The sequence below is a fragment of the Piliocolobus tephrosceles genome, chromosome 7 (assembly GCF_002776525.5).
Source record: "Piliocolobus tephrosceles isolate RC106 chromosome 7, ASM277652v3, whole genome shotgun sequence".
In the NCBI taxonomy this organism is placed as follows: Eukaryota; Metazoa; Chordata; class Mammalia; order Primates; family Cercopithecidae; genus Piliocolobus; species Piliocolobus tephrosceles.
The window spans coordinates 118,973,990-118,995,423 of NC_045440.1; the positions used below are offsets into that span (position 1 = coordinate 118,973,990).

Genomic DNA, 21,434 nt, shown 5'->3' on the forward strand with positions numbered 1-21,434 from the left:
TCTTATACCATTGCTTAATAAATTGTCATTTCAAAGTCTTAGACTATAGAAACAGTGGCAGAAAAGGTAATATTCCAGAAACAGTCAAACAATATGGCGTCAAATGAAGATGTCATGGATGAAAACAACTTTTAAGTGGAAAAAGGAAGGAAAGGGGTTCCAGTGACATAGATATAAGGCCCCCAAATATACCATACTCTGAAAATGCAGTATGAATGTAATGAAACATAGGACATTTCATTCCTGCCTTATAACCAGAGGCCGTAAGTCACTTGAGGCCAGAGGAGTAATGACATGCTGAGAAAACAACAAATATTAACAATTATAAAAATGCAGCTCCATGTATATTCACTGGAAGGGAGTTCCCTAAATTGAACCCCCTCTTGAAGGGCACAGAAACTGTTTCTCTTTTTTCCGAAGTTACTCATGATAAACTTGCTTCTTCCCTCCAGGAAGGATTCTTTGTTTCTCTCTGTACAGGGGGCATCTCCTCTTCTGTATTCAAGCCCTTCTCTTAGCTCCAGGGCATGACTACAGATGGGAAAGGTAACAGCTTTTATAATTAACTGTGCACCTCTAAGGGGCGTTTTTCAACTCCGCTAGAGAATACTGAGAAGCACAGATAGGCTTCAGAGAATCTGCAGGAAATGAGAGCAGAGCAGCCAAGCAGACATTGGGAAGAGCAATTTTTCTTCCCAGTATACATCCAGAGAGAACTGACTGGGCTATGACCCGCAGGTCAAAGCACAGGGCTAATGGAATTCTATTTCCTAACCTGATCTTTTGTAAAGGTTAGCTAGTTTCTGATCCTACCTTCTGTGCACGAACAAAGTTTCAAAATTATCCAGAAAAGCTCAAAACTTTCAGAGTTAAGGTAAAATGTCCAAGAGGTGTTGTGTCAGGCATTGAGCAACTACCACTTATGGGAGCTCATGAATTTTCAAAATCTAAATTTTTTTTTAACAACGCTGAGTCTACAGAGTATGAAGAGAGCAATCGAGGATCTTACCTTACTCAGAGGTTTTGTTTTCTTTATCCACATGGAACTAGGTCTTTCCCCCTAAAAGATCCTGTTCATATCAAATGCATGGTTGGCACTCTTCTTTGGCCGCTTTGCACACTATTCACATTTAGGCTTTTCTCATTTTTCCCCCTCTTGTTGGCAACTCGACAACAGCGAGCATTGTCATTTGTACATAATTATATCGTGGGTTTTTAAAAACTCTGTATTTTTGTATAAACATCTCATCAAGGACATTACATTCTTAGTGATTTAAATCTCTTCTGACTTCCTTATTAACCATATACTGTCATAGCAGCTGAAAACTTAAAAGTCATTTAGTTATTTCAATGTAACAGATGTACATCCTTCTGGGATTCTAAACCTCCCTTCTCCAAATATGGCCTTGTTGTTTTGCATAGTCACCAGGAATGATTAACCAACATTCAATCTGAGCTAAGAGCAAAGACAAACAAGTGACTGCCTAACACTGTATCAAGTAAGTGCACAGCACACACAAACACCCATGAGCTACTTGCTGCCACTTTGGCCTTAGGAGTCTAAATCCCCAGATTGAGACAGATCATTAAGTTTCACTTCACACACAACACAATCCCATATAGAAAGAATGTGTGTTCCTCCTTTTGCCCTTCAAAACAAATGAATTATTTAAAAATGAAACCTTCCTACCCGTAACAGGGACTGGGATTCATCCTTGGGCTTGTTTTCTCCCGATGCAGGATACTGCTGGGGGAGGGCCCCAGACTTCTCTCCGCCAGCTGGCACCCCCTGCAGGAATCCCTTGGTTTCCACAGCCAAGCCATAAATAGGTCGCGCCAGATGGGCAGCTTCCACATTGGGGCTATCCCTTAGAGTCTTTGTCTGCTCTTGGGTGCCGGACACAGGCGTCAGCAGCCCCAGGCTTGCTTGGGTGTATGACGGACTGCCCCGCAGGATGTCTGCCCCTCTCCAAGTCACGCTGCGAAGGTCATCACTGGAACTCTCGGTCCAAACTTTCTCTTTGAGCCCGTCCTTCTCCTCCAGCTTCTCTCTCTTCACCACACTCTCAGAAACTGGCTCTCCCATTTTAGAGTCTGGAGTGAGCAGATTGTAGACCTTGAAGTCAATTTTGGGCTCCTCCTTGATGGTGGATATGGCATGACCGTCCTCTTCGCCGTTGGCTGTAGTGATGTCCTGTTCCTGGCAGTGAACAGTGTTGAAGTGCTCCAGTAGTGACTGAGTATCAGCAGCTGTAAAACTGCACTGACGGCATTTGTAGCAGCTGTGTGCTCTCCTGGAGAAGAAGAAAACAGTTATTGCAAAGACAGCGTTCTGGAGGGTTGTTTTATTTTTAATAGCCTTTAAGCACCTGAATTTTCTACCTACTCATGCAATGTAGTAGGTAGAAAGAACTACAATATTCTTAACACCCAAAACCTGGAATGTAATTAACTGGCATTTTCAGTTCTATATAAAGTTCCCTTGTTATATTAGCAGTAATAGCTGTAACACACACACACAGACACACACACACCATGCACGCACGCACGCACGCTGCTCGTGCTTGGGCGCATACATTCCAGGTGATTAGCATTAAAACTGGTTAGTTTGCATTATTATTAAATGCCCCACTCTGTTCATATTACCTTGATAGATGGATTTTACCCTGATGGATAATCATTAATTATATTATTTAACTCACTATTCTTATGTTTTCACACCTGATTTCAAATGCCCTTTTCACTTTCTGTTATTTAAACTAAATTGAGGATTTTCCCCCTGTAGATACACTTCAATTTCTAATGCTGAAGTGCTTTGTACAGCTTTTCAATATATTAAAAGGAACTAAATTTAAATATAAAATAATAAATCATTATCAAATTATGAAATGATTTGAAAAAAGAAATAAAGTGTTATTTTCAGTCATCAAATTTAAATCCATTTAGTGAATAAAATACTGCTGACTGATCTAAACTCTAGAAAATAAGATGTACATATAACACATGATTTTTCTCAAAACAAAGTCTACCCATCTGTGAGAACATATACACATTCAAGAAATTGAGTGTCTGTTGAGTGTCAAACATCTTAATAGAGACTTTACAAATATATTCATTAAAAGGGTGTGTGTGTGTGTGTTTTCTTTTTAAATGGCATAAAACAAGACGATTTTATTATCAAATCCCCTACCATCTTCTGCTGTTAAAGAGAGAACAGTAACTGCTATATTAGGACAAATATTTGATTAACAAAGAAGAACAGAAGTATTGCACTGTAAAAAGCATACCCAAAAGATACACAAGTGATGTGGAATAAGGTATATTTTGTTTAACTAGAAAAGCTGTGTATGGCTTTCTAAATAAATATCGGGGAAACACTTTCTACTTCCCTGATATAACTTGCTATGAATTACCAACTTAAAGTAACAAAATAAATTTTGCGAGATATTACTTTAAGCTGTAAGATACAAGTTATGTACTCATATATATATTTTTTGATAATCATCAAAATATTTCTTTGCCAGGCACTGGGTACACATTGGTGAATAAAAGATAGAAAGTCTTTGCCCACCTGGTGCTTAGAGTCTAGTCAGGAGAGACTAGACAAGAAGTTTCACATGACTATAAGTCTGTAAGGACAAAGTGTGACAGGTACTAAGAATGAAATGGATGGTAATTGGTGTCAAGAGCTGCGTAGGTAACTAGGAAGGACTTTCTGAGGGAGATATATGAAATCAAAGGGTGAAAAGAAGCTATCCTTGGAGGATGAGGAAGGGGAAAGGAAGCCACATTCTAGCAAGTCTGAGACACTGAAAAGAGGACATTGTGGTTTTAGAGGAATAAATGAGAGGAAGAATGTCAGTTGACAAGCTTGAAGGGTTATCTAGAGCTCTGTAGGTCATGGTAGGGACAGGAGATCTCTTCAAAGATAAAGGAAGGCAATCAGCTGGGGAGTAGGTGCTCAGCTGCATGTTTTAATTACTCTGGGGCTGTAATGTTTATCAATAACTTCATTTTTTTACAAGACATGTCAGATGGCTGAAATTCCAAAAGAATGTTCCTATTTTATGGAAGCAAAATTCAAAGGTATAAAACATGTAACAAAATCTCAAGTGTTTGTTGAGAGTGCTTAATGTAGCACACAAGAGCTTACATTTTGTCGAGTAAATATGGATATTTACTTTTTACAGAAAACTGTTTCCAATCTTTTCTCCTATTTTTTTTCGTTAAGTAGTAAAGATAAATACAACAAATGACAAGCAGTGGGAGGATGAATTGACCATAAAAGCACAATAGTAAAATTAATTTCCTCAAGTGGAAATAGCCTAACCTTTAATGTGAAGATGGTTATGACCAAGAGAAACAATCTTGCCACCAATGTCAAGGCCAGAAAATTAAAAAACAGGACTAAGAATACAAAAGATAATAGACCATACCTACAATCTAGGACCTAGAACCTCTGTGGGTCTCATCTAAAAAAGCTTCTTCTCAAAACCACATTCTAGCCAGGGACCGGCGGCTCACGCCTGTAATCCCAGCACTTTGGGAGGCAGAGGCAGGCAGATCACCTGAGTTCAGAAGTTCAAGACCAGCCTGACCAACACTGTGAAATGCCATCTCTAATAAAAATACAAAAACTAGCTGGGTGTGGTGGAGGGAGCCTGTAATCCCAGCTACTTAGGAGGCTGAGGGAGGAGAATGACTTGAACCTGGGAGGCGGAGGTTGCAGTGAGCCGAGATCGTGACACTGTGCTTCAACCTGGGCGACACAGCGAGACTCCATCTCAAACAAAACAGAAACAACAAAAAAACCACACACATTCTAGTTTAACCTAATGGGAGATAAACACATAAATCCAAAATTACCTACTGAATATATTCTACACAATATATTGAGTCATGGAAATTAAAACAACAACAACAACAAAAAGTTCTGAAAGCACTTAGCAAACCATGATTAATTTTCACCCCAAGATGGTTAGAATGGACTCACTGTCTACCTTAGCATATTTGTGGTTCCTTGACATTTCTGCTTGAAATCTCTAAAGAGATCCATGCCTATAAATTAAGACTATAAATTACCACTGACACTTCTACCAAAACTGGTAAATCCAGTGACAAAGTGCCAAAGGATTACAGTGATTCTGTTTCAAGATATTAAGACTGTAAATACCAGGATGACAAGAAGGAGAAAGGATCAACATATATGAAAAGAAATACAAAATTCTTGTGGACCACACAGCAAAATTATTTTCAAACAGTAGTCTCTTAGTTCTTACTGGTGAAACAACCAACCACATGTAAGAGTGTAGACTCTTAAGGAGAATGCTTAAGCTTCAAACTTTGGCTCTGTATTCTACAATGTAAGTAACTTTGAATAATTTACTGAACCTGTCTCAGTTTCCTCATCTGCAAAATGAAAATAAAGTTGTCTCTTGATAGGGTTCTTGTGCATATTAAGTAAGTAAATGAGAGTTAATCAGCATAAATCCTAAAATTAAATAAAGCCCCTCTGTTCCCTGTGAATCCACAGATAGTAGCCACAGATAGAATCCACAGTTGGCATTTCACAGATAGTAAAATTCTGTACTGTTTCTGCAAGAGTTTAAACTTACAAACTGATGATTTGGTATCATTCTTTGCCATTCCCCCATGTACCCCAACCACTACAAAAAATATATATGTATTTGTAAAACCAAGCGTATGTCCTAGAAGATCCTTTGCTTTAGGACATAGCCAGGTAGAATATAATCTATGCTTTTCTGCTTCATCTGGCAGCATTCAATGACATGAAAGAATGAGCAGTTTAGCCTTTCACTGCTTGATTGTCAAGCTTTACTCTTTTTAAATTAATAGCAGTCAGAGCCAGTATCTTCAAATTCTAAATAACAAAGACAGTAAGAGCATTACCTGTGTTTTATTAAAACCTTGGGAGGTAAGGATGTTTTATGAATGTATTCAATAAAAGTTGTTTAGAACATGGCATATCTAGGAATATACCTAAGTAATTAAGATTATGTTGCTTCAGCATCTACTAATTCTGAATAAAGATGAAGGGATAGGGGTCGATTAAAAATATTTCTAGATTGCAGAATCAGTAGATATTGAAGTTACATCATCTTCATCTATTATTTAACTAGTACTTCCTCCCAAATATACAAGGTCCTAGGTCCCTGCCCAAAACATGAGTTCATTACAGGGTATCACACCCTGAGACAAGGTGTCTGAGTCTTCTAGGTTTTCTAGTTTGAAGTTCCTGTCCCAAAGGAAAACTCCCTGACTCCTGGCATGTCTCAGCAGGAGCTGCTCTGATCTGCCCGGGGAGGACCTCGTGAACCAACCGACCTAGGCAAAACCGCCCATGGTACAGGTGCTGGAGAGCTGCGGGAACACAGAGAAGAGGGGGGATAGGTATAAAGTACAAAGGAAACAGAAAGTGCAGGGGTAAGTTTTCCGTGAGAACCAGGTTTTATGTCGAAAAGGAAAACACATTTTAACAGGAAGGATATTACAAGGTTGTAAAAACAAGCTCAATTCACACTTCTTTTGAAAGTTCAAAGCACTCATGTCTACAGGTTCTCACGTTCCACTGAAGTATATGGCCCATTTCACAGATAGTAAAATGGAGAAAGAGTGCCTTGCCCATTTCATCTATATCAAGCCAAGAACACAGGGCTTCAAATTCCCAGAACAACGTTTTATTTTTCTATTTTCCACTGCCTACCTTTCTAATTGTATATAAATGTAAACTACTGATGATATGCCAAATGAAAACACAAGGGATGGAAAAGGTCTTCTAAGAGAGAAAAAAGAAACTGACTACAGCAATGGTTTGCAAAACAGGCTGGGCAGCATTGCAACCTGAAGAGTTTCTTTCTCAGCAATAGAGATTCCAAGTCTTCCTTGTCCCACTGAACCAGAATATCCTGGGCATAATCTGAGAATCGAAATGTTTAACTTTAGCAAAGTCCTCAAATGACACCAATGCAGGGACCAGTACCCATAAACTGTATTACTAGCTACATCGTGGCTCTAAGCAACTTAATGAATAAACGCACAAGACATCTCCTAACTCCCAAGGCTTTAATAAAATACAGGCAATGACCTTGCAATGACCTTACTATTATTGTTATTCAGAATCTTAAGATTCAGGGTCTTACTACTATTAATGAAAAAAGAGTAAAACTTGACATTTAAGCAGTAAACTGCTAAACTGCTCAATCTTTCAGGCTATTGAACACCACTAGGTGAAGCAGAAAAGGCAATCTGCTACAAAGTGCTCTTGAGACTTGAACAACTCCTTTCTCCTTATATTCTCAGACCTAAATGAATGACAGAAAATATATTAAAAAGACAACATTACTGTCAAAAGCCTGGAGCAATATAAACTTTTCAATAACCTATGCTAAAATCTAGACCAATGCTTCTCAAACTAATGTGTAAAAATCACCTGGGGATTTCATTCAAATTCATATTCTGATACTGGAAGACTAGGCCAGGATCTAATATTCTGTATTTCTTCGTTTATTTCAAATTTTCCCAGACCCTGATAATATCCTGTATTTCTTCCAAACTCCTAGATCATGCCAATGCTGTTGGTCCCCAGACCACATCTTGAGTAGCATGAATCACGCAACTATGGTCATAAATAACTCATGAGAAGTGTGTTGGCTTGGAGTGTACTTTTAATATACCTGTTTATACTCGGCACTTTCAGAACATTCCCAAATGATTTTTTTTAAGAGACGAGGTCTCACTATGTTGCCCAGGCTGGCCTTGAACTCCTGAGCTCAAGGGATCCTCCCACCTCAGCCTCCTGAGTAGCTGGGATTCAAGGCATGCACCACCATACTCAGGTCCAAGAAGAATATTTTTATGAATGGCAACATTGTTATCATTCTTAAGTCACATACACCTTCTAAGTCAACACTCACAGCTGTATAAAATAAACTACAGGCACAAAATTGTCAGGAATAATCCCAATTCATTTTTTCTTTAGCACTGTTTGGAGATTGTCTTTAAATATTCTTTAGTGCTAGGCCATTTACATATATTGCCCACAGCAATAACACGAAGTATATATTTCCACCTCACTTTGCAGATAAAGAAGCAGAAACACAGACGGGTTAATTAGCATAAAAATATTGAAGGCAAAATAGAATACTTTTGCTCTTGTCTATGGTTACTGTTTCATGTACGTTATTTGATAGTTAAAGCAATGGTTGTTCAGGAATCAGTACCTAAAAGATTTGAGCATATTCTCTGACATGTATTATTCTCTCAATAATAACTGACAAGATCTTCAATATAATGTCACACTTCCAAATCATAAGACTAGATTATAATAAACCCCAGTAAAAGGAAACTTTTCTCAAGTATAAAAGTTTAGTCATTGTGAAAGTACATTAATGTGGATCCTCCTCCAACCTACTAAACGCATTTTCTTTTCATCAGCATTAACATGAAAACTTCAAAGACATTCAGGAAATTTTTCCTCTATTTCTCAAGACCCAACTTCACCACCCCCTCATCCATAAAGACTTCCCAAATGATTCGATCCAAGAAGAAATCTAGTGTCTTCCTCATTACTCTAAATCCTCTTCAGTTTTGTATTCCTCTTCAGTTTTTTTAATCACAGATGGTATTTGATTAAAATCATATATACCTCACTTTACAGGTATATGTAATTACCCTAAGGTTGAAACCAACGCTCACACATCTATTGATTCCCCTCATCACAAAACATCCAAATAGACAGTAAGTATCTGCTTAATAACAAAGAAATGGACAATCACAGCTCTGGACGTTCAGGATGCTGGATTTAATATGTAGGGTCACAAACCAGTGGAGAAATATTAAGATGTACAGTGATATTTTACAGATGGCATATTTTGAGTGATCCTATGAATAAACTCTTCATTAGCTAAAAACTCCTAAAACTTCTGGGTACATTAAGCCAAACTAATTTCAAATTTTTTACAAATATATGCTTTGCATTAATTTAAATGCTATATCCTCCTGCTACACTGATAGCAAACACTTTCTTCATATTATCTGAGGAAAAAGATGTTGTTTTATAGATCTCCTTAGCATAAGCGTAAGGTCATCACATAAAACACAGAATGCTCAGTTAAATTTAAGTTTCAGATAATAAATGAATGTTTTAGTGTATGCTGCATAAAATATTTGGGACATGCTTTTATAAAATGTCACTGTGTCCCATACAATATTCGACAATGTGGAGACAAGTCAAAGAAATTTTGATTAAAGAACTAAATCATGCTTTCTCTATAGGCAAACGACATCAAGTTGCCTAAAAATATCAAATTTGTATTTAACTCAAGTGACTTAGAACCTCTGTGAAAAAATAAGTGTTATTCCTTATTCTACTTTATAGAATTTTCATGTGCCATAAAAAAGCATTTTTATCCTTCCATGTTTCAATGCACAATAGCCTTTATTCACAATAGTAGTATTTCATTCATTAGTATATTATGAATTATGTTCATAATTCATAAAGCATTGAGGAATGCTTCTAGAAAGAAATCAGCTAAAAGATGGTACTCCTTTACTACGCTCTGATAATATTTTTATTTTTATAATAAACCAACCCACAGTGTATGTGAAGTACAGCTCTGAGGGATGCCTTGTTTTTTTCTTTTAAATGTTAACTTGAGATTTATGTCATCATTTGAAGAGCTCTTTTTACTAAATAACAGTATATTACTTTCAATATTTTTTTAAATCTTAAAGACAATCAATGAATAATTTAAACCACAGTTTTTATTCTTCAATGACTAAATGAGGCATCCAAGTAAATGAATAAATCATAAATACTAATTGATTAGACTTTTAGAGGTATTTTTTGGTTATTACAGAATCAAACAACTACAGATAAATTATCACAGAAGTGGGGAAAAGGAAGGTGATTCAAATACTTAAGTTTAAATGTAGTTCAAGTAGGTCTGAAATCTAACAAAGTTAGTCATTTTTGTAATATATGCATTGTTGGTATAAATGTCTACAACAAGTGGCATGTGGCATTACTGACACTGTAAAATGATAAAATGAAAAATGAGAAAAGAGTGGCAGGAACAAAGACAAAAACAGAATTACAGATGGATTATTAGGTCAATCCTTGAGAACTATAAAATAGTTAAAAGAGGAGAAACAGTCTACAGAAGATAATCCAAGATAAATTGAAATTCTGGATGAAAATAATTATGTTGTTTACTCATCCTGCATTTTTAAGTTGAAATAATCTGATTAGGATTTGCTCAGTAATAGTAACTGGCTTTTGGGGAGATGGAATGAAGTGCTTACATCTTCAAGTAGTAGAAAAAATACTAGTAACACCATACCTTACAAATCAAACTTAGGATTCCCTTTAAAAGGTAAATGTTCCCTACAAAATATTCATATAGAAAGACAAGTCTTTCTACAAAATAGAAAGTAAATAAGGAATAGGAAATTATTTATACAAATGAAAATGGAATTGAAACTGTGGCTAAAATGTATTTTATTCCAAGACCTGATAACTGTTCTTGCGTAGTATTCAGAAGCATTAGTTCTGAAATTTCTAATAAATAATATATACAAATAAAGGTAATGTCTTTGTGAGGTTTTGTTTGCTTGTTTGTTTTTTGGTTAACTGTAATATCCTGAGTAACTTTTTGTCTCACAATAGGTATTTTCTAATTGAACTATCATGCCTATTTCGAGGTATTACAAGCAACTGATTTATTAGTTTTTTTTTTAAATATGACACATAACATATACAAATTTAAATGTAACCATGAAGGCCCTCACCCTTTTAGAAATTCTGTATTAACTCACTGTATACTTGGAATTTTCAGATATGTTGATAATTAAATGATTATCATAAAAATCCCTTCTTCAGAATCAGCAAAGTACGCAGTCCATATTCTTTCACGGAGCTTTTGTGAGATAGAGACTGAGCAGAACCTAAATTAATTTGACCACCTACTGCAACCAATGTCAACGCTTTCAGTCTGAGTTTACCTATTTTATGTCTGAAAGTTGAAGCACTGTTTAAAAATTTTAAAATGCATTCATAAATCTCTTAACACACAGAGTCTTGTCATTGCATACACTACCAAAATATGTGTGCGGTTTTCCGCATTTTAGCCAACAATGAACATTTTAATATTTATACTAGACAATAATTATATTACTGAGTCTGTGGCAGTTCTTTAATAGTAAGTTCTTTAACAGCGAGATTGATCATTGATTCATATATTTAATCAACATGAGCAGTGATGAGAATTGATGCCTCATTTTTTTATTTTAAAGTTGTACAATGTATGTTAGTGACATACAAATAAATACACACACACATATTCATTGACATCTAAGTTTGCAAACAAATTAAAAACTGAACTCATTACAGAATCATAGAATGTGATTTTACATAAATTGAGATCTATCTGTGTGGAAAGAGGAAGAGATTCTAAATGCATATAGATATGGTTACATATGATAAAGAAAGTACTATTTATGGTACAGTAGAATATATGTATATGATATACATGAGTATCTCATATATACATATATGTATGCATACATACATATATACATGTATGTGTATATATCATATGTATTTATACATATATACATGCATGTGTATATATATTTATACATACATATATACGTGTGTGCATGTCATATGTATTTATACATACATATATAGGTATGTGTATACATCAGATGTATGTATGTGTATATATCAGATGTATTTATACATACATATACATATATGTATACATGCATATATTCATATGTATATCATATACATATAACATGAATATTTGTATGCGGTTTTATTTTGTTATCTTTTGAATTTATATAAAAAACTATCCCAATGTGACTTGTCTTTATCATCTGTTTTTATTCAGTCAAAATTAAGATTCATTTATGTTGTAGTCACTTGTCATTTACTAAATTCACTACTGTAAAACATTCCACTGCTTGAAAATTCTACAAATAAATTAATCTTTTTTGGAAAGACAATCAGAGTTTTCTCCTGTTTTTATTTTGGACTGACTTTGTTTTGGTTGTTCTTTCTAAAAAATGCAATTATGAACATTTTTGCACATGTTTCCCAGCAAACCCATGCAAAAGGTTTTCTTCTGAAAAGTAAAATTATGTAGTCACTGGGAATATGAACATCTGATATTGCCAAATTTTGCCAAATTTGCCTTCCAAAGTAGTATGTTCCAACCACTTCTATCCCTTATAAGATGTTTTATTTTAAAATCTGTATTTTCTGAGATTAATAATCTCTCTTTTTTTATTTGGTTAGAATTGGCCTTGTATAACTTTATTAATCCTTAGCTTTTTGTTACTGAGGTCTAATTTCATTGCACTGAGTCAAAGGATATATTCTACGAGATACTGCTTTTTGAAATGTAATTTCTTTTTGATTTAATATATTGTCTCAGTTTTTATAACTGCTCTATATGTGCTTTAAAAGCATGTACATTCTCTAATTGTTTGGTACAGAATTTGTGTATTTTTGTTAAATCAGGTTTGATAATTTGTTGTTCAAATATTTTCCATTTTGAAAAATGTTTTGTGCTTAACTTTTAACAAGGAGTTTTCTTAAAACTTTATCATTGTGATTGTGGTGTGTCATGTGTTCCCTTTAGTTCCTCGATCACTTTTTGCTTTACTTATTTGTATTTACATGTTATGTATTTAGAACCATCGTATCTTCTGAAGAAGTTAAACCTCTTATCATGCAGTGATCCCTTCTTTCCTCCATATGCTGTTTGTAATAAAATCTTAAAATTGTATGTGATTAATAAAGATACCTCAATTTTCCTTTAGTTTATATTTGCTTGTATAACTAAGTCTATTCTCTTCTTTTGAACATCCAGAGACTTATGTTTCAGATGTATATCCAGTATGCAGGATATGGTTACAATTTTTTTTAATATCATCTGATATCTTTTCAGTGGAAATGTTTAACACACACGCGTTAAGACTTTTGATATCAGCAATTTTTGTAGATTTTACTTTAAAATGTCTATATGTCTAACTTTTCCCACATATTTTCTCACCTTTTTTTAAAAAGTTAATTGAATTTTATGGGTGTTCTTTATTTCATTATTCCATTTTTTTTCTCCTCTATAGTTTTGGAAGTTATGCATTTATTTCCTATTCTTTCATTAGTTATCCTTAAATTTTTCCAAGTACATATAACAAAGTCCTAGCTCACTAACTCACCTTAGTCTTTGTCGCCCAGGTCAGTGGCATGATCATGGATCACTGGGCCTCGACCTCCTGGGCTTAAGTGATCCTCCCATGTCAGTGCCTGAGTAGCTGGGACCACAGGTAATCACCACTAAACTCAGATTTTTTAGATAGATAGATAGATAGATAGATAGATAGATAGATAGATAGATAGATAGATAGATAGACAGACAGACAGATGAGATCTTGGTATGCTGCCCAGGCTGATCTCAAACTCCTGAGTTCAAGCCTTGGCCTCCCACATACTGGGATTACAGGTGTGAGCCACTGTGCCCCACCTAGTCTGTTTCTTTTTTAACTGCATAAATGAGACAGGCAATGTTTGTTTAGATTTGCTCAGATGTTTCCCTGGTCTTCACTTACCAGAAAATGTCTCTGCTTTGCTCTTATACTTGGGAGATAGTTTTGATGGTCACATAATACAAGGTTGACTATTTGATGTTTTTCCAAACTCTGAAAAATATTCCTCCTTCCTCCAGTTTCCATTGTTGCTAATAAAAGGTCTGTCAACCTAAATGTCTTTTCTGAGTAGTTTGTTTCTTGTTAGTCTACGGCTGCTCTCAAGGATGTCTCTGCCTTGGCATTCTCACTTTTGCTACATGTGTGTGTAACTGAATTTATTTGTATACATCATCCTGTTTAGTGTATGCTACGCTTCTTTGTATCTGAGTATTTATGTCTTTCATTAGTTCTAGAAAATCGCTTTCCATTTTCTCCTCAAATACTGATTACCTACTCTCTATTCGCTATATTTGCTTTCTTCGGGGACACTCATTAGATGCATGTTAGAAGAGCTCATTATATTCCACATCTTGCTATATGTCATTGATATTTTGCATCTCTTTGCTCTCTCTTATTCTGTCTAATGCCTCATTCTGATTAATTCATTTGCTCTTTTTAATTGTCTAATATGTAGTGTGATCAATCCATATGTTTTAAGTTTGAAGAGTTAATATTTCTCAATTAAAACAATGTTATTTGTTATTTTTTTGGTGATCTTGATTTTTTTTTTAATTTTACTTTAAGTTCTGGAGTACATGTGCAGAACGTGCAGGTTTGTTACATAGGTATACATGTGCCATGGTGGTTTGCTGCATCTATTACCCATTATCTAGGTTTTAAGCCCCATGCATTAGGTATTTGTCCTAATGCTCTCCCTCCCCTTGCCCCTGACTCCCCAACAAGCCCCAGTGTGTGATGCTCCCCTCCCTGTGTCCATGTGTTCTCATTGTTCAACTCCCACTTATAAGTGAGAACATGCGGTGTTTGGTTTTCTGTTCCTGTGTTAGTTTGCGAGAATGATGGTTTCCAGCTCCATCCATGTCCCTGCAAAGGACACGAACTCATTCTTTTTTATGGCTGCATAGTATCCCATGTTGTATATGTGCCACATTTTCTTTATCTAATCTATCATTGGTGGGTATTTGAGTTGGTTCCAAGCCTTTGCTATTGTGAAGAGTGGTGCAATAAACATACACGTGCAAGTGTCTTTATAGCAGAATGATTTATAATCCTTTGGGTATATACCCAGTAATGGGATTGCTGGGTCAATTGGTATTTCTGGGTCTAGATCCTTGAGGAATCGTCACACAGTCTTTCACAATGGTTGAACTAATTTACACTCCCACCAAGAGTGTAAAAGTGTTCCTATTTCTCCACATCCTCACCAGCATCTGTTTGCTGACTTTTTAATGATCGCCATTCTAACTGGCGTGAGATGGTATCTCATTGTGTTTTTGATTTGCATTTCTCTAATGAACAGTAATGACGAGCAGTTTTTCATGGTTGTTGGCCGCATAAATATCTTCTTTTGAGAAGTGCCTGTTCATCTAGTCTCATGTTGCTTGATCATTTTTAATTGTAACTTTCATATCTTTGAATGCTTATTCGTATTTTATAACTGAAAACTCCTGTATCTAAAGTGACTGGGTATCTAGCCACATCTATTATTTGTGTTTTCTACTGATTTCACATATGGTGGCTTATTTTCCTGTCCATATGGTGAATTTTCATAATAGTGAGCTCATATAAGATTTATCTGCATCCATCAATATCTGGGAGGTAAAAATTGGAGTACTTTTCTATAGACAAATTTGTGTTTAATTATGACAGAAGTCAGAGGGAGGACTAATGTAAAAATCCTAGCCACCTTCAAGATCTAAGCTTAAAGCAAAACTCAGATTCAACTCCTTCTCTCTATGAGTAACTCCAGGCTTAGTCCTCTGATCAAATGCAACATCGACATTGGCATTTGCCCTCAGTGTAACCTCACATTCCAAGCTCACCCTTCACTTCTCCCTACTCTGTGTTTACTGCACTCTTCATGAAAGGTAGAACAAAGGCTCCAAAAATTTTTCTTACTTTGTAGAAGTCTGGCAATGCATTACAAAATACGTTTTATCTAGTATAGTTGTTTTGTAGAAAAGTAATCCTCCTACTTATGCCAAATACCTAAGTTATAACACTGAAAATTTTGATAAGAAAAGTAGCAGTCAATAGAGAGCAGGTACAAAGTTGAATTAAATGATAAATAATAATAGAAATGCAGTGAGAAAACCATTTATAAGTGGAATAGAATAACCCAGTTATGATCTGAGTTAGGGGGATCATAGGTAAATGCTAAACATTAAGAGAATGGACCAAATCCCTGTTGCTGACTAGATCATGGTTACAGTTCCACCAAGTTTAACTTCGTTCTTAAAGAAAACACCCATGCCATGGAATCGACACCGAGGTCTTTCAATCAGAGCTCTAGATCAACTCTTCTGCTTCTCAGCTATAATCATTTTATAGCTAAATGAGTTCACATGTTGTACAGTTCATGGCTTATGCTAATTTTTACTACACCGTTAAGTCTTCTATATAAAGCACTCAAAAGCCTAGAATATTTCACAGAAATAACACAGAATTATGGCAGAAGTTTCCCAAAATGAATAATCTGAGTAAACAAATTTAATTATACAGATACTATGTGATAAAGTAAACTTGTCCTCTTATTCTATCTTAAAAATAGGGCATTTTTGGAAAATGCTTTGATAGCAGATCAAGTTCTGAACATCCACGTGACTATGTCCTTTCACATCTCTGGGGCTGCTATTACTGTTCAGCTTTCGGTAGAGTTTCTTTACCTTTCCTACTAAGCTGTGACTTCTGAAATCGGAAGGCTCCAAATTTCAAATATCTCTATAAGAACTCAGACACAGATGAGCAATAAACTACTCAGCACCTTAAAGGATCTGTGGTCAAACTATATCAGGATTTAAACATAAGTGCAAGAATATTTTAATGCCCTATGGACAAGTGCTATTTAAATTTTTAGCTAATAAAATGCTGAGAAGTTGACTTAAATTCAAAATGAACAGACAACTCCCATTTGGTATAGAAGCCTAGGTCCTCAGAAGGGTTCCAAGACCATATAATAGTGAAGGATTCAAATGTAACTCACCTTGGAAATCTCAGCTTATTCATAACTACTGTGAAGTCAAAAACTCACAGGGATCTCATTTACATACAGATATTCACTGAACTCCCGTTAGGCGTCCTGCCACTGTGCTAAGTCGTGCAGAATCAGTGGTGAACAAGAAAAGAATAGTTCTCTTTTCTCTAGAGCTTACTTTCATCACTGAGTATTAACTAAATTCTGACAGTATTCAGTAATAGTTTTATTCATATTTTATTTCTTGGGGGATTATTTTGTTTACCTAAAGCATGTGAAAACCCTATTTTCCCAGACAGATTCTCAAGCAATGCCTCAGCTGCATCAATAGAAAAACCACTTGTCCAACTGTACTGGTAGCTAGATGTATCAGAATGAGTGTGTGTGCACGTGTGCGTGTGTGTGCGTGCACATATGTGGGTAGGCAGGTCCAAGATGTGTGTGTGTTCTGGCTGGTTCCCTCACGATTAAAGAAAATCATGACGATTTCTCAAAATCGTCCTTGTCCTTTTCAAAAAAAGAATGGACTATCTGATTTTTACATGACACAACAAATGTACATGAACAATATGCACATACGCATATATCCACACTGGTAGAGCTCAGAAAGCAGCTGATGTCTGTGAGCCTCAGAAATAAATTAACATGCAGCTAACATCAGAGGAGCCAGAAACACTCATTGCAAGTGTGAACACATATTTGATTGCAGGACTGTGTCTTTCCCAGGGCTGACCTTATAAATTAAACAGTGTAAATCTCAAGTAAGTGTTTTCTGAACATTTTGATTCACTGTGAGCACTGGGATGTCCTTCAAATTAACATCTAACATTATTAGCCTATTGTTGGATATGAACTGCTTCATTATGGTGACTGAAAAAACACACACACACTCGCACTGACACACAACTTTTAAAAGGAGTGGAAGAAACTGTTTAACATCTTGGGGTGTAGAAATTGATTGAGTAGATTTTTAGACTAGGATATTGATATAGTAAGCAAAACTTTCTACTTTGATGTCGAAAGGCATAATAATGAGAAAGTACCCAATGAGCACTAAATAATACCTAAATGCAGGGTACCACCAACGCTTTGCTGAACTAATTCCTATTTATAACCAAGTCTCAGTTTAAATGCTCCTTCCCCAGGAAGGCATTTCCTAATCTACCATATTAGGTTATGTTATCATTATATTCAAACACACTGCCTTGTACTTCATCTTTTATGACAATTATTACTCTTGTAATCATCTAAGTGTCTCATCTTTCCTACCAAACTGTAAGTTCCATGAGGGCACTGACTATGTCTTCTCTTCTATATTCATTCAATGCCTGGTACAATAGGATTTTTGACATTAATTAATTAAAGAATGAATGCATAAATGAAATAAAGATACATATCCTATACTTATCTCTAGATATTATAAAAGATTAACAGGGAAAGTTAATGTTTATAAAGAGAATAGAGTGAAAGCAGAAGGAAAACACAAACATCCCACATCCATTTAAGAATCTGGAATAACTCAAGCAGTTTTACCTACTTGGAGAAGAAGTAAGTCTGCATCCAAAATCATACATATTACAAAAATTCTCACCTTTAGATTACTGTTTATATGCCAAACAAGGATGTTGCAGAATTGTTCAAAGCTAGAAGAATATATAATCTCATTTTAAAATAAAAATGAGCAACAGGTTCTCAAAATTTTTTCTCAGAATAGAGAATACGATACATTTACAATAGCAACTTTCATTTGGGAACTGCCCTGTCAAAAAAATATAGGATGTGGAGTCATATTTAGTAAGGACAAATAAATGGACTATGATAAATTAGTAAACCCATCAGCATTATTAGAATCACTGTGAATTTAAAAAGACAATCTGTGATGATCTTTTATGTGGTCTTCTCCTATAACTTCCCCAAGTCATCGGAATCACTCCCAATAATTCCTGGTTCAGCCTTCTTTCTGTGGATTTTTTCAATTATTTTATTTGTATATTCCTCCTGACCTACCCCCCTTTGACTCACCTGTAGTGTCGGGAAATCTCTTCTTCCACCTGGGTAATAAAATCACATTTGGTACATGAGTGTTCTTTGCTTTCCTTGACAGCCTGCTGCCCATCCGATCCTTGCAGGTGATTCGCTTCTTGTTTGACATCTGATGCTTGGGACTCATGTACACCCTCATAGTGAAAGAGGAGTACATCTACGTCAGGGGTGGTGAATGAACACTGATGGCACTGATGCTTGACTCGTGAGCTTCCGGCTGCCCCAGGAGACAAGTGCAGAAGCAAGAGTGCACAGTGGGAACAATTACTCTTTCTACAAGCAAACGGATAAGTAATTTCTCCAAGGTGCTTTTCTGGGCTGCAAAGTCCTCTGGGACAGAATGGACAGTGTTTAATGGTACACTTGTGAATGTTATGGAGCTGTTGATAATGACGGAGAAGAGGCCCCACTACAATTACATCAGGGCCATGGCTTTTGGAATATCGGAAGTCACAGAACTGACAATTATAGCTCGTTACCATATTATCCTCGGCTCCCTTGCTGGAGAAGTCCTTCTTTTTAGCCCCACTCGAGCTCTTGTCTGCCTTGCTCATTGTCTCTCCTTCTGAACTTTTGGCTAGATCATTCTGATTAATGACAGAGCCCCTGGAAAGCTTATCATTCAACTCTGGATTAAGGCCGCCTGACTGCACTGCTCCGTGCTGCTTGCCATAATGTTCTAGCAGTTTAAGTGAACTAGATGACTCACAGCTGAAACTACAAAATTTACACCAGTAGTAACTGGTGGCCTCTGTACCATTTTGTCTCGAGGAATCGAGGGGTTTGATGGGCACTGAGTACCCAACAGGAGTGTCATCTCCTGCTTTGACTGTTATCTTGTCCTGCCATTTTCCCAAGTCTCCAGAATCACTGGATCGAAGTGCCGGGATGGACTTGTTAGAGTTTTTCTCTGAAGGTTTTGCAACCTCAGAGGAGGGGAGAGAAGCTTTTATTTTGTTTGGGTGAGTCTGAAGAAAATGTTGTTCTAATTCGGTGGACGAGTTGCCCATATAAGTGAAATTGCAGAATTTACAGCGGAAATACTTGGTGTTTCCTTGGCAATCTGGTGTTTTCCGTCCAATGCCAATGAATGTTCCACCTGAAGTCACCTGGAGAAAAGAAGAAATGGACTTTACTTCTGAGGTGTCATTAATTCAATGGGTCCTCTGCAGGGGAGGGGGAGGGTACTGCCAAGTATTCCACATCAAAAAACACAATAGTACTCCTGCTTATTATGAAATCACTTGAATAATCAGAGCCAAATAAATTCACTCTTCATTTCTCAACAGTTACTCTTTGAGAGGCTCATTATGTGATACACTGTAGGCCAAAGTAACAGGTGAAGGTAAGTAATAAATGTACTATAATTTGAAAGACTGAGTAATATATTTTTTAAACTAAGAAAACAATTTTCAACACAGTACGTTTTACTATTGCCTCCTTCAAATCACATTCCTACAGAAGCATCCAAATCACATGGGATTTCTTTTCAAAAGGTGAGGCGTTACTGTCAAAACTAGAGGCACTTGCTCAAAAAGTACTCAATGCAGATGTTCTCCAGTGAAATGTTCTGTTCAGTTCCTCCAGCAATGAGGCTGCAGGCAAAGATGAGGTCGCTGTTTTAGGTAAAATAAAGGTGCTCAAATGACCACCCAAAATGGCTTATAATTAAAGCACAGTGAAACAAACAAACAAAAAGATGAATTGAGTACGCAGGAAATACTAGTGAAGAGGAACCATGTAAATAAAGAATTTTGAATGTTTCCCAATCTAGAACAAACAAACTAAAAAGAAAAATCTTCCATGGCCTTATTTGATTAAGGTTCTGTTTCATTGCAAAGGGCTCCCAACTTCTCACATGAGTAGGTCATGGAGATGTTTGAATGGTAAAATAAAATAACTCCACCATAAAAATAACTACAGCTCTGCTTTCTTTCCCAAATTATGAAATTACATGGAATCAGGACTATGAAAGCCTTTAAAGGGCACTTTACGTAAAATTCTTCCTCCATTCTCAGTGTGTATCTCAATAGGCAGTACAGTTAAGCCACCACTGAGCAGCCAAAATTCAGAGTTTAAAATAGAGTTTTTGAATGAAATACTCCAAAAAGGGGGAAAAAAAATTCTCTTCCAACCACCAGGGAATTTTTAAATTTTCCCAGCAACCAGATGTAATATATTAAGCAAGTGGCATAATCATGTTCTGCCTTCTTCAACAGCTGTTCAAAAATGACACGTGTGATTGCTGTTCATATCCAAATCACTCCATGAGAAAAGTCTCAGGCATCTCAAAATCATGTAAAGGCTCTATTTGAAATGCAAATAATATTGCTGTAGTACACTGAGAGACATGTTTGTACCTCTATTGTACAGGACTAAGATTGAAGTATTCCTTTTGCTATTAAAAAGAGATGTGACCTTGATCAAGTTACTTAACCTCTCTGGCCAATAGCTTCTTCAACTGGGGTAACCTCTAAATTCATGTCCAGTATTATAGTTCTAAGAAATGTGCATTAATACATAAACAACTCAACATTTACTGTACATTAAGATAGGAACTTACAAAAGTTTCCCACAGCCTTTAATCAAAGGATGTAATGTTTTGCATTCGGCAATGTCTATAGCCACCACCCCAATCACATAGATTTCAGTCTGTCGATGACAGACTCTGTTGATGACA

At 36.1% G+C, this 21,434-nt stretch overlaps 1 protein-coding gene across 4 annotated transcripts in view; it reads right to left on the minus strand.

The window, feature by feature from the left end:
* TRPS1 (transcriptional repressor GATA binding 1) overlaps positions 1-21,434 on the minus strand; it is a 259,896-nt gene that overhangs the window by 175,907 nt on the left and 62,555 nt on the right. For all 4 annotated transcript variants that reach the window (XM_023224876.2, XM_023224892.3, XM_023224884.3 and 1 more), the window contains 2 exons: positions 18,734-19,863; positions 1,691-2,294 (listed from right to left, as the gene is read on the minus strand). In XM_023224876.2, the coding sequence (XP_023080644.1) occupies positions 1,691-2,294; positions 18,734-19,863 (1,734 nt within the window). The remainder of the gene's footprint in view (positions 1-1,690; positions 2,295-18,733; positions 19,864-21,434) is intronic.